This window comes from Chiloscyllium punctatum, chromosome 45, assembly GCF_047496795.1.
Source record: "Chiloscyllium punctatum isolate Juve2018m chromosome 45, sChiPun1.3, whole genome shotgun sequence".
NCBI lineage: Eukaryota > Metazoa > Chordata > Chondrichthyes > Orectolobiformes > Hemiscylliidae > Chiloscyllium > Chiloscyllium punctatum.
In genome coordinates, this window is record NC_092783.1 from 25,298,032 (window position 1) to 25,310,801 (window position 12,770).

At 45.6% G+C, this 12,770-nt stretch overlaps 1 protein-coding gene across 1 annotated transcript; it reads left to right on the top strand.

Moving 5' to 3' along the window:
• The first annotated feature begins 3,818 nt into the window (after positions 1-3,818).
• On the top strand, positions 3,819-5,078 carry LOC140467072 (protein SSUH2 homolog). Its single transcript, XM_072563133.1, has 2 exons — positions 3,819-3,928; positions 4,031-5,078. Exons 1-2 carry the CDS (start codon positions 3,819-3,821, stop codon positions 5,076-5,078), a joined length of 1,158 nt encoding a protein of 385 aa, XP_072419234.1.
• Positions 5,079-12,770: the final 7,692 nt, after the last annotated feature.

Here is a 12,770-nt window from a genome sequence, read left to right on the forward strand (position 1 = left end):
CTGAGAACTGATCTTTCATCCTCAGAGAGGGGTAGTTCTGGAGGGATGGTGAAAACACGGCAGGGCTGGGAGCTAGGACCTGGTGTGGGGCTGGAGCTGGGAGTGGGGGCGGGGACGGAGATCGGCGTGGGGGTGGAGTTGGGCGTGGTGACGGAGATCGGCGTGGGGGCGGAGACACATATGTGGCGTTGTGGTCGTGCTGGTTAGTGATGTCACTGGGGGCAGAATTCTGGGGGGAAATTGTGGTCTTTGAAGAAGGAGGCCATCTGGGTTGTACGGTATTGGAACTGGTCCTCCTGGGAGCAGATGCGGTGGAGACGAAGGAATTGGGAATATGGGATGGTGTTTTTACAGGGGGCAGGGTGGGAGGAGGTGTAGTCTAGGTAGCTGTGGGAGTCGGTCAGTTTATAGTAAATGTCCATGTTGATTCGGTTGCTCGAGATAGAAATGGAAAGGTCTAGGAAGAGGGGGGACATTGCGGTCTTTGAAGAACTCAGCCCCGCCTTCCTAACCTGCAATCTTCTTCCTGACCTCTCCGCCCCCACCCCCACTCCGGCCTATCACCCTCACCTAAACCTCCTTCCACCTATCGCATTTCCAACGCCCCTCCCCCAAGTTCCTCCTCCCTACCTTTTATCTTAACCTGCTGGACACACTTTCCTCATTCCTGAAGAAGGGCTCATGCCCGAAACGTCGATTCTCCTGTTCCTTGGATGCTGCCTGACCTGCTGCGCTTTTCCAGCAACACATTTTCAGCTCTGATCTCCAGCATCTGCAGTCTTCACTTTCTAGTTGTTGTTCCTGATTGCGGATCGCTAATTGTCTGCCTGTTTGTCCTATATAATGTTTCGTTAAACAAACCTTGTTGTGTTATCTATTCAGGGCAATGTTTCAACAGGAGCTCCTATCTTCTGCATAATATTTAATGTGACATCTTATTTAATGCCTCTTAGAAATACAAGTACACTACAACAACTGACTTCCCTTTCTCCATCCAACTTGTCACATCCTCCAGGATTTTGAATGAATTTCTCTTTCACAAAACCGCATTGACTCTGCCTGCCTGTGTTATCTGTATGTCCTGCTCTTACCTGCTTAATAATAGATTCTAGCATTTCTCCATTGACAGACGGTTAGGCTACCTGGTCTGTAGTTGTCTGCTTTCTACTTCCCTCATTTCTTGAAAATGTGACATTTGTACTTTTCTTGTCCGTGGAATATCTCCAGAACCTTGGGAATTTTAGACGATTGCAGCCAACGTGTCGATTATCTCTGCAGACCTTCCTTTTAAGACACTAAAATGCAGGGTATCAGCTCCAGGGGCTAATTGACCTTTAGTTTCAAGTTTCTTTTTTGTCGATTGTTTCTGATTGTTTTAAGTTCTTTTCTCTTTTAATTTTATCATATTCTTGGGCTGTGTCTCCTACTGTGAGGATGGATACAAAACACTTGCTCAATGTCTACCATTTCCTCTTATAAATTCTCCTATCAGACATTCCAAAGAATCAATGCTTTCTTTAACTATTCTTTCCCTTTTTGTGAACTGATTAGCAGTTTTTACTGACTGTTCTATATCTTGATCAGTTTTCCCACATACTCTAATTTTTCCTTTCCTTTAGTCATACAGTGATGGTTTTTGAAAATGTTCTAATGCCCTGGTCTATAACTAACTTTTCAAGCATTGTATGCCTTTTCTTCATTCTTAACTTCCTCACTGAGTCATTGACGTTGCATCTTTACCATGGAGCCTTTTTCCAGATGATATCCAGATCATCAGGGCTAGTGAATTTGTCCCCAAATTTTCACAATTAAAGGATTTATCACAAGCCCTCAGCACTGATGTCTTTACCCAAACTATCAAGACTGACGTATCTGCCCCCAGGCTGGTGTATACACCCCGTGGGTAATCTGGCTGGTTTATACCCACAAGCATTAAGCCTGGTGTATTTACCCTAGATAGTCAGAGTGGGTATATTTACCCCCAGGCTATTAGGGCTGATGTGTTCATCCTTAGACAGGCAGGGCTGGTGTATTTACCCTTAAACAGATAGGGCTGGTGTATTTACCCTTAAACAGATGGGGCTGGTGTATTTACCTCTGGGCTATTAGGGCTGGTGTATTTACCTCTAGAACACACATGGCTGGTGAATTTACCCCCAGGCAATTAGGCCTAGTGAATTTACTCTTAGACAGACAGGCCTGGTGAACTTACCCCCAGGCTATTAGGGCTGGTGTATTTACCCCCAGGCAGTGAGGCCTAGTGAATTTACCCTTAGACAGACAGGTCTGGTGTATTTACCCTTAGACAGACAGGCCTGGTGTATTTACCTCCAGGCTATTAGGGCTGGTGCGTTTATGCCTAGACAGTTCAGGCTGGTGTACTTACCCCAGGTCATTAGGGCTGGTGCATTTACCCCAGTCCATCAGGATTAATGTATTTATCCATCCATCAAAGTTGGTGTAGTTACGTCCACACATCAGAAGGAGTGTATTTACCATCAGGAAGTTCCTTCTGGAATCCTGTCGCTGATTGTTCATTTAGTATTTCACTGACTTTCTGAATGAGGTGAACTTGGGATCTGGGACTGGCCATGTCATTGTCATTCACTTTGTATCTGGTGCTTTCTTTGGTGATGGGATTTGCTGAAGGCTTGAATCCATGGAGAACAGGCTCAGCCGGAAGGTGCTGGTACCCAATACTGGGCAGATTAGCGACTTAGAATTGCAGCCATTGACATGCTGCTGGGTAGAGTAACAAGTGGTCTGGTTGGTATTATTACAGTGCCAACATGATGTCAGCCTGTGTGTTAGGAGGGGCACCCATGACATCATAATCTGCTGTGTCATCAGCAGGTGAGGCCCACAATGTGGCCAGTCAGTACAAAGATGCTCTGAGTTCTTTTGAGGCCGAGATAGGGAAGAGAATCTTCCAAGATGTTCGGAAGTGCTTGATGATTGGGGAAAATGTGGTAAGAACGCGGAACAGTCTGTCACAAGGAGACAAGTGGCTTTGGTGCATGTAATGGAAAGCTGAACAAGCAGATGGGGCGAGAAGGAGGAGTGGAAGCATAATATTGATGAGGTGGGACAGGAGGGCACTCATGTTAGAGCATTAATATTGGCATGTTGGTAAATGGAAGAAAATCAAATTTAATCAGATAAGTGTGAAACGATGCATTTGAGGAGGACAACCAAGGCAAAGAGTTCATGATGAATGATAGGACTCTAGGAAGCCCTGAGGGTCAGAGGGGCCTTGTTGGGTAAGTACAGCACCCCCTTAATGCTTCACAACAGATGGATAGCTTTATTAAGGAAGCAAATGGTATACTTACCTTCATTAGCCAAGGCTCAGAGTTTAAGAGAAGAGAGGTGATGATGGAATTATATGAAAGATTAGCAAGGCCACAACCAGATTGTTGTGTGCAGTTGTGAAATCCATATAGGAGGGATGTGATAGCGCTGGAGAGGGTGTAGAGGAGATTTACCAGGGTGTTGCCTGGGATGGAGAGTTTCAGCTATTTAGAGTGATTAAACAGATTAGGGTTGTCATCTTTAGAGTAAAGGAGACTGAGAGGAGACATGACTGATCTATATAAAATCATGAGAGGCATAGGCTGGTGTAGCCAGGAAAAAAAACACTTTTCCCCTCGATGGAAGGATCAATGACCAGGGAATGATAGATTTAAGGGTAGTGGGCAGAAGGTTTAGAGGAGATGTGAGGAGAAAAATTTTAACCCAGAGGGTGGTGAGAATCTGAAACTTACTGCCTGGAAGGGCGACAGAGGCAGAAACTCTCAAAACATTGAGGAAATATTTAGATGTGCACTTCCAACGCCAAGCTAAGCAAAGCAATGGACCAAGTGCTGGAAGATGGGATGCAAATAGTTAAGTGGTTGTTTTTGACTGGCGTGGATCTGATTGCTTTGAGGTATAGACCTCTATGACTCAATGGCACACTGACCCTTTGCACCAAATGGCTTGTTTCTGTTCGAACTGTCTGTGGTAACGCAATCTACCTTCTGTTTTACAGGATATTCAGGTGGTCAGAGGACTCACAGCTTGAAAAGAAACTCACTGATTCAACCTCTGGAGAGACCCACGATTGGACCAACATTCCTGCTCCCAGAGTGATTAAAACACCCGATGACTATGAGTTACAAAACCCAGTGCGTTCTGTATCACCAGAGATCCTGACTGAGAAGGAAGTGAGAAATACTCTGATGGCCTGGGTGCGGCATAAACTCCACTACAAGAACGAATTGGCTCGGAAGATGGAGATTAAGGAGATCATACCGTCAATAATATTTTACTATGTTCTGGACACTTTTATTGAGCAAAGGGCTTTGAAGTTCTCCTGTCAGCAAAGTCCAATACTTGGAGCTGCACTCCCACCCAACAAGAAATTAAAAGCCTGGGAGGTACAGTGTTTCCCTGTCAAATATTTCCAAGATGAGACCAAGTACTTTCACATGCCCAACAGTGACAAAAAAGGAATGTGTATCAGCTGTTACGGCCGAGGTCTTGTCCTGTGTGCAACGTGCTGGGGTTCTGGCGAAATCACCTGCCAGAAAGCCAGTTCGTCTGAGAGGGGTGGGATGTTGAGTCAGTGTCCAGTGTGCACAGCGAACAACACGACTGACTGTGAGAGATGTGCGGCTATTGGCCACATCCAGTGTCTCCGGTGTGGTGGCATGGGTAAGGTCTGGTACTTCACCAACCTGAAAGTGGAGTACGTGACCCAGCGCCGGGACAAGCTCATCGCTGAAGAGGACTTCCCCACCTCCATCTTGCAGAAGGACCACGGGATGGTTATATATGACCGGACCTCAGAGTTGGTCACTCCCATCAGCACCTGCACCGAGGAGGAAGTCAACTTGGCCTCACAGCTCCTGGTGCAGGAGTCCCACTTCAGCTGGCCTGACTCCCGCATTCTCCAACAGAAACATACTCTCACGGCTATCCCTGTCAATAAGGTGCTCTTCACCTGGGAGGATCTGAGCGGCCGCTTCTGGATCTACGGCACCAAGCGGCAAATTTATTTTAAGAATTATCCCCTGAAGAAATCTTGGTGGCCCTGAATGAGGAAGGGACCAATAACCAGTGCCCTATGTCTCTCACGTCTGCCAAAGGACAATGAGATTGGAAAATACAAGGAAGCACAAAAGGACATCAGTGTGCCTGTGTGTTTGATGTGTCTGCTTTCTGATAGTGAAGGAAAACAAAGCACTTTGATAGGAGTTTGGAATGGATGATGTTAAAACTGTCCAAACTGTGGCTCTCTATAGTCTTCATCCTCTGGTTTGCTGCCTTTGAATTTTACTGGGCCACAGCTTTTGGAAAAGGATGCTCTGAATGGGAGGATTTACAGGGGACTTCCAGGAGTTCAAAGTTTGGGCGAAGATTTGTAGCTCGGGTGCTCGTTGTTGTGGTTGTGTTCGCCGAGCTGGGAATTTGTGTTGCAGATGTTTCGTCCCCTGTCTAGGGGACATCCTCAGTGCTTGGGAGCCTCCTGTGAAGCGCTTCTGTGATCTTTCCTCTGGCATTTATAGTGGTTTGTACCTGCCGCTTCTGCTTCCAATAAGCACATCGACCTGGACCCAATACACCGGCCACTGCAGCGGACAGCTGGAACTGACAACAGGAAGCGGCAGATTCAAACCACTACAAATGCCGAAGGAAACATCACAGAAGCGCTTCACAGGAGGCTCCCAAGCACTGAGGATGTCACCTAGACAGGGGACGAAACGTCTGCCACACAAATTCCCAGCTCGGCGAACAGAACCACAGCGACTTCCAGGAGTGGGCCAAGATTGGGAAGCAAACCGTGAGGTGTCTCCAGAACTGCAGGCAATCCCCAGCAAGATGTTGTTATTGTTCATAGGGAATCCCAAGGCGATTTCAGGGCTGTTTCTCATTTCCCCAGCAACCTGTTTGAACCTGATCTGTCTGTGTACTAGATTTACATTAATCTACATGGGAGCACATGCCTCAGAATGCCCTCAGTATTCAATGGAATAGAGAACACATGCTGGTGTTTTTGTTGTGCCTAGTTAGATTACAGTGCATATAAAATACATACAAAAACAAAGTTCGTAACAGAGGGAGGGATAAATTCAAGGAGCAAGATAAATCAATGGTTTTTTTGTATTTTAACTGTAGTTTCCCTCTCAGTGTATCTGAAGTGTGGCTCCTTACAGAAAGGTCCCCTGTACATTGTCCCAGATCATTAAACTGACAACTTCTCCAAGTCACTCAGAGAAAGGATGAGTAAATATCACCAAACTTCTGCATGTTTCCCAGCTCGGCAGAGGGCTGCCATCCTGATGACAATGGCCTGGACTCTCCAGTGGCAGCACTGGTGAAACTGACAGCGTTGTCACCATGGAAACTGACCGCAATCTCAGGAGTCCGCCCATGGACACAATAATGAGATTATTGTCATACCTCTCCAGAAGGGTGTGCACCTCAGGGCAGTCAATCCAATTGGGGATAACATCAACTCGGACAATGTTAGTCTCAAACACAACAACAACTTATCGTCATACAGCCCGGTTAACTGAGTAAAACATGCCAAGGCTCATAAGCCTCACTGTAAAAATCGTTGAAAATCTATACCGTCTTGACTGAGCATAACAAGGTACTAACTTCATTACCGTCCACTCTCTTCCCAAAAACAGGTCTATCTTGGACCCTCAACTCACTCCAGGCAGAACAGGGAACAAACCTTGTGCTGTTGTCATCAACCTGATCCCCTAACCAGCCATCAGTATGCCATCCCTTCCTCAAAGATTCAGGGACAGGCATTGTGTAGCTGACAGCTAACACTGGTGATGCTAGAGGCTCCAATTTCTCGCCATCACCTGGCTGACCAGATGTCACTTCCCCCCCTTGCCACCAGCCATTGGAAGGATTTATCATGCGATGCTCTACCTGTTGGTAGAGTGCACCTTCACATGAACGCACCTCCATTTGTAATCAAGTCCTGGAGCGAGTCTCAAACCCAAGGATTTAAGTGAAAAATGAAAGGACCAAGTGATTTTAAACTCCTAGTCTAATGTGTGTGAATGTTTCAATGTGATTGCTGGCGTCAAAGCTGCTGCTCGCTGGACTTGTGCCCAGGTAAAGGGGGCAATGCCACCACACAGCTCACTCACTCCTCGTGGACAGATTTCTTCTCTGTTAGAAGGGAAAATCTTCCTTTGATACAGCCCACTAAAGTTCAGCCCAATAAACTCCACTTCCCCTTCACACCACATGATTTCCATAGAATCCCTACAGCAGAAATTGGCCCATCAAGTCTTTCCAAAGAGCATTCCACCCAAACCCATCCCCTTAAATCCTGCATGGCCAATCCAACTAACCTGCACATCTTGAGGCATCTCGTGGCAAGGAAACCAGTGCACCCAGAGGAATCCCACGCAGTCACGGGCAGAATGTGCAAATTCTACATAGACAGTCGCCCGAGACTGGAATTGAATTTGTGTCCCTGGTGATGAGAGGCTGCAGTGCCGTCTCTACTAACAAGCTTTATTCCAGTTACTGCGTGAGTTTTCCATCCATATTAGAGGGTGTGTCAATAATATAACCTGGCTCTGCGGTTCCAGCTACTTGCAGGAGCCCTCTCCAGTCATCAGCGAAAGTGCCAGTCCTAGAGCTAACAAAACCTGCCCTCCAGCCCAAGGCCTGGGAACCCTCCCCAGGTCAGCTTTTCTCCTGAGGCTTGTCAGTGTCCTAGAGTTGACAGCTCCTGGATTGTCATGCTATTGGACACCTTGGCCTGTGCTTATTCCAACAGCATTTGTATATTTAACCGATGAAGCCACATTTGAAGGTGTTTTCCCAGTTTGTGATTTGTTCAGCTTCAGTGCTGCAAGCTCGGCTTATATACCGTTAGTATTTACGATTAATTTTTATCTCCTGGGCCCCAGACCTGTTGTCCATATGTGGACAAGGTTGACAGGTGCCTTACCCTCAACACTACTCTTCCACGAAAAATGCAAAAACAAAATAAACTGACTTCTTTAAAAAAAAATCTTCTTGAAACTCTCAAACAGTGAGGTTGTGTGTGAGTAAAGGAGAAGTGCAGGTGAGAACGGTTCGATGAAGCAAGGGGTTCAGAAGCACAGCAGCACAGAAGAGGCACCAGCTCATTGTTACTGAGAGTGCTGACGACTTCGACAGGGACTTTCCTCCTGGCATTGGGGACAGCCTGGCAGACACAACTCCCAGCAAACATTGCAGGGCATCCATACCAGCTGCTGACCTCACAATGCCATACATGTGTGAAGTGAATCACAATGAGACCTCCCCCCAGCAACAGATCATTGTGTTAACTCCTAGAAACCTACTCCTTAACAGCCTTCAAGCAGCATTTGCCCAACTGCTCACGATAGTTCCAGCCTGATCTGCTTCTCTTTCCAGTAAGAATATTTAATTCTGTTCTCATGTAGACGACTGGTTTAACTGTGATGCTGTTGCTTTTGTCTGTCTTCTGCTTTCTCAATGCTGTGTTTGTTCATGCCGCATGTGAATGGTGGAGAAGACAGCACTTTGTGTTTCAATTATGAGGAATCTTCGGTGGGGATACAGCCTGGGCTATGATACAGAATAATGCTCCTTCTACACATTCCTAGCAAGCATTCTCAACTCTTGACTAGAGCGTCCTCCTCCAACTTTCTGCACTATTAGACATTTTGGGCTGCACTCACCTAGTTTCGACCTTCTCCATCTAAGCACAACCAAACAGTTGCCCTCAACGTTTTCTCTTCCATTCCTGTACCAATACTGCAATTCCACACAATCTACCTTTGGTTCCTTTTTATCTCTGAATGATATGCTGACCTATCCCAACCAGTATTGGACTGCTCTCTCTCAATACACTGCTCAATCAGGTTGTAGGTTTGCTCGTTGAGCTGGTGGGTTTGTTCTCAGATGTTTCGTCACCATCATCAGTGCACCTCTGGTGAAGCGTTGGTGTTCAGTCCCGTCTGCTACTTATGTGTCTTAGTTTATTGTGGTGGATGCTACCATTTCCAGTTCTGTTTCTGAGAGGTTGGTAAATGGGGGGTCTAAATCTATATGTTTATTAATGGAGTTCCAGTTTGAATGCCAGGCCTCTGTGTCTTTGTTTATCCTGTCCTAGGATGGATGTACTGTTCCAGTCAAACTGGTGGTCCCTCTTTGTCTGTGTGTATGGATACCCGTGATAGTTGGTCATGTCTTTTGGTGGCTAGTTGGTGCTGATGTATCCTGGTGGCTAGTTTCCTTCCCATCTGTCCAATGTAATGTTTATTGTCATCCTTGCAGGGTATCACGTACATGACATTCATTCTGTTGGCTATAGGTACAGGGTCCTTTAAATTCATCATTAGTTATCTTAGGATGGTAGTAGGTTTGTGGGCTACGACAATACCTAGGGGCCAGAATAACCTGGTGGTCATCTCTGAAATGTCTTTGATGCATGGGAGGGCGATTCGAGTCTCTTGGCATGTTGTGTCTTCTTGTTTAGGTCCATTGGCAGACTGCGCTTATTAGGTAACTGTTGTTTTTGAATTTGTTATACTGGTGTTTCTCCTCGGCTTCTCATAATTCCTGGGTGCTGCAGTCTGTTGTGTCTCATTTAAATAAAGTCCTTATGCAGCTCTGTTTGTGGGTGTTGGGATGGTTGGTCCTGTAGTCGAGTATCAGGTCAGTGTGCGTGGCTTTCCTGTAAATGCTGGCCTGAACTTCTCCATTGGCGTTTTGTTCTACCATGACATCCAAGAAGGGGATTTGGTTATTGTTCTCTTCCCCTTTGGTGAACTGTATACCGGTGAGGATACTGGTTCTGTGTTTGTGGGTTTTTTCTGGCTTGTTGCGTTCTGTGATAATGAAGGTGTCACCAGCACAGCGGACCCAAAGTTTAGGCTGGATCATGGGAAGGGCTGTTTGTTCTAACCTCTCCATAACTGGTTCTGCTATAAGTCCTGATATTGGTGATCTCAAAAGCATCCCGTTGATTTGTTTGTAGATCTTGTTGTTGATGTTTGGTGAATACAGCAGGATTTGGAGTTTATCGGTATTTCCCTGTGAACTGGTTGCATGGTGGGGTTTTGGGGTTTCTCCGGCACATTGCTGATTCTTGTAAACTGCTGTTTGTTGTTCATTATGAACTGTTTGCATTTTGATACAATATTTTTTGAAAATCTTGTCGTTGAAGGCGAAGTTAGTTGTGAGGCACAGGTCCAGTAGCTTGAGGATGCTGTCCTTGTTGATGGAGTTGGTGCTGTCGGGTGTTTATACGCCTGGTTCGCCTAGCAGTGAGACCATGGTTTCTTTGGCCAGAGTGATGTCGATTCATGTTTATTGATGACCATCATGTTGAAGGAAACCATTCCCTTGTCATCCTGTACTTTGGTGTCTTTGATGATGTTCCGGAGTTCCTGTGTGAAGTAGAGTGGATGGAGTGGGTTGAGTCTTCTACCAGATGTTTCAGTTTCTGTTGCAGTTCCTTTGCTAGGCTGTATATCAGTGAGCTAGGGAGTAAGACTATGGGTCTGAGGGAGGCTCCTTGTTTGTGTAACTTTGGTATCCCATTGAAACGGGACCTTCCTGGTTTCATTCTTTGGAGTCTGTCTTGTTGATTTCCCTTGTTTTGTGTAGTTTCCTCAGGGTCACTGTAATGTGGTTTTCAAGCTGTGGAGTTGAGTCTGCCGCCACCTGTTGGTAGATGTCAGTATGGTTAGTAGTATGGCTGCTTTTTCAATATACTATGTTCTGTTCAGGGTGATGGCCATGCACACGTAGGATTACAGTATTTCTTGTCTTTTCTGAGTCCTTCCAGAGCTTTCCCTTCAAGTGTGTTGAGGGTATTCCCTTCTCTCTTTCTGCTTAGTGTTGGTGCTCCTGTCTGTCTGATAGAATGCTGGGTTTCTTTCTTAAGGGTAAGTTCATTTTTTTTCAGGGTGGAGTTTACAGCTGCTAGGAAGTTTGTTTTCTTGGCGTTCCTGTGTCTGTAGTTCATTCCTCATACTTGGATGGCTTTTTTCCATGTCAGTGAGTGGTTGCTCAGACAGGCTCTTCATCCAGGCCTCCGAATTGTTCGTCTCGTTGTTGTGTGTGAGCTTGGTTAAAACATTTTTGTAGGGCCAGTCCTTTCCTTGCCCTGGCCTGCTGTTGTTTAATGCTGACAGCTCATTCTAGTGTAGTTTTCTACTCACGGTCGGTCATGTTAGCGGACAGAGTCAGTGCTCAATGAACAGAAATAAACTTTGTAAAGATTCAAGTCATTGTCCTTGTTCCTGCACCAAACTCCGTTCCCTAGAAACCACTTCCCATCAAGCCTCTTGATTGATTCGAAGATGTGCTTCCAGTGATGTCTCTGTTCCTTTATTAAGACTGACTATTGCACCTCTGACCAGTCACCCAATTTAGTCCCATCTAGGTACATAAGTTGGGGTCTGATGAAAGGTCTGAATTATCGACTCCAGTGCCCTCTCTACAGATATGTCAAGCCCACTGGGTATTTCTTTGCTTTGATCTGGAGTTACTTTCTGCTATGACATTAACTGCTGGTTGAAGAAGACCTGCATGTGAAATTCTCATTCCCCTACCCTCCCTGTAGTTTATCAGTCGCCCTTTTGATAATCCACTTTTGTTCCATGATTCTTCAAGATCTTTCACTCTAACAGCAGCAGCACCCTAGAATTTATTTGATCCATTTTTAATGGTTTGTCTCCAACCCAAAGGTCCAAAGTTCTGGAAACCAAACCTCTCACCCAGGTACTTCGTTGAAAACAAAAGACTAAGTTTGATTTTTACCCAAATACCTTTGGAATGTCTGATGTTGTTATCTACATTGGTCCAGCCTAGCAACTTGGAATACTTTATTATGTGCACAACACGAGGTCAATGAGAACTGCCATGTTATTATTGGAAGATGTTGCACAGGTCAGATTAATTTGCCTCTTGTATTAGGTACAGAGTAAAGCTCCCCCTACACTGACCCATCAAACACTCCCAGGACAGGGACAGCAAGGGGTTATATGCAGAATAAAGCTCCCTCTCCACTGTCCCCATCACACACTCCCAGGACAGGGACGGCATGGGGTTAGATACAGAGTAAAGTTTGCTGTGTTCTGTCCCCATCTAACACTCCCAGGACAGGCCTGGCTCAAAGGTAGAAGACAGAGGTGGAGGGTTGCTTTTCAGACTGGAGGCCTGTGACCAGTGGAGTGCTAAATGATCGGTGCTGGGTCCACTGCTTTTCATCATTTATATAAATGATTTGGATGTGAGCATAGGAGGTATAGTTAGTAAGTGTTCAGAAGACACCAAAATTGGAGATCTAGTGGATAGCAAAGTAAAACAGGATTTTGATCAGATGGACTAATGGCCTGAGGAGTGGCAGATGGAGTTTAATTTAGATAAATGTGAGGTCTACATTTTGGAAAGACAAATCAAATCAGGACTTCTCCACTTTATAGTAAGGTCCTGGGGTGTTTTGATGAACAAAGAGATGTTGAAATGCAGGTTCACAGTTCCTTGAAAGTACAGTCACAGGTAGATAGGAGAGTGCAGAAGGCATTTGGTATGCTTTCCTTTATTGGTCAGAGTATTGAGGAGTTGAGCGGTCATGTTGTGGCTGCATAGGACATTAGTTCAGCCACTGTTGGAATATTGTGTGCAATTCTTGCCTCCCTGCTATAGGAAAGATGTTGGGAAACTTGAAAGGGTCAGAAAAGATTTACAAGGATGTTGCTAGAGTTGGAGGATTTGAGCTATAGGGAGAG

Coding starts and splice junctions, on each gene's coding strand:
- LOC140467072 (XM_072563133.1), top strand. CDS start 3,819: ATGTGCACTTCCAACGCCAAGCTAAGCAAAGCAATGGACCAAGTGCTG. Junction 3,929..4,030: donor GTGGATCTGATTGCTTTGAG/GTATAGACCTCT, acceptor TCTGTTTTACAG/GATATTCAGGTGGTCAGAGG.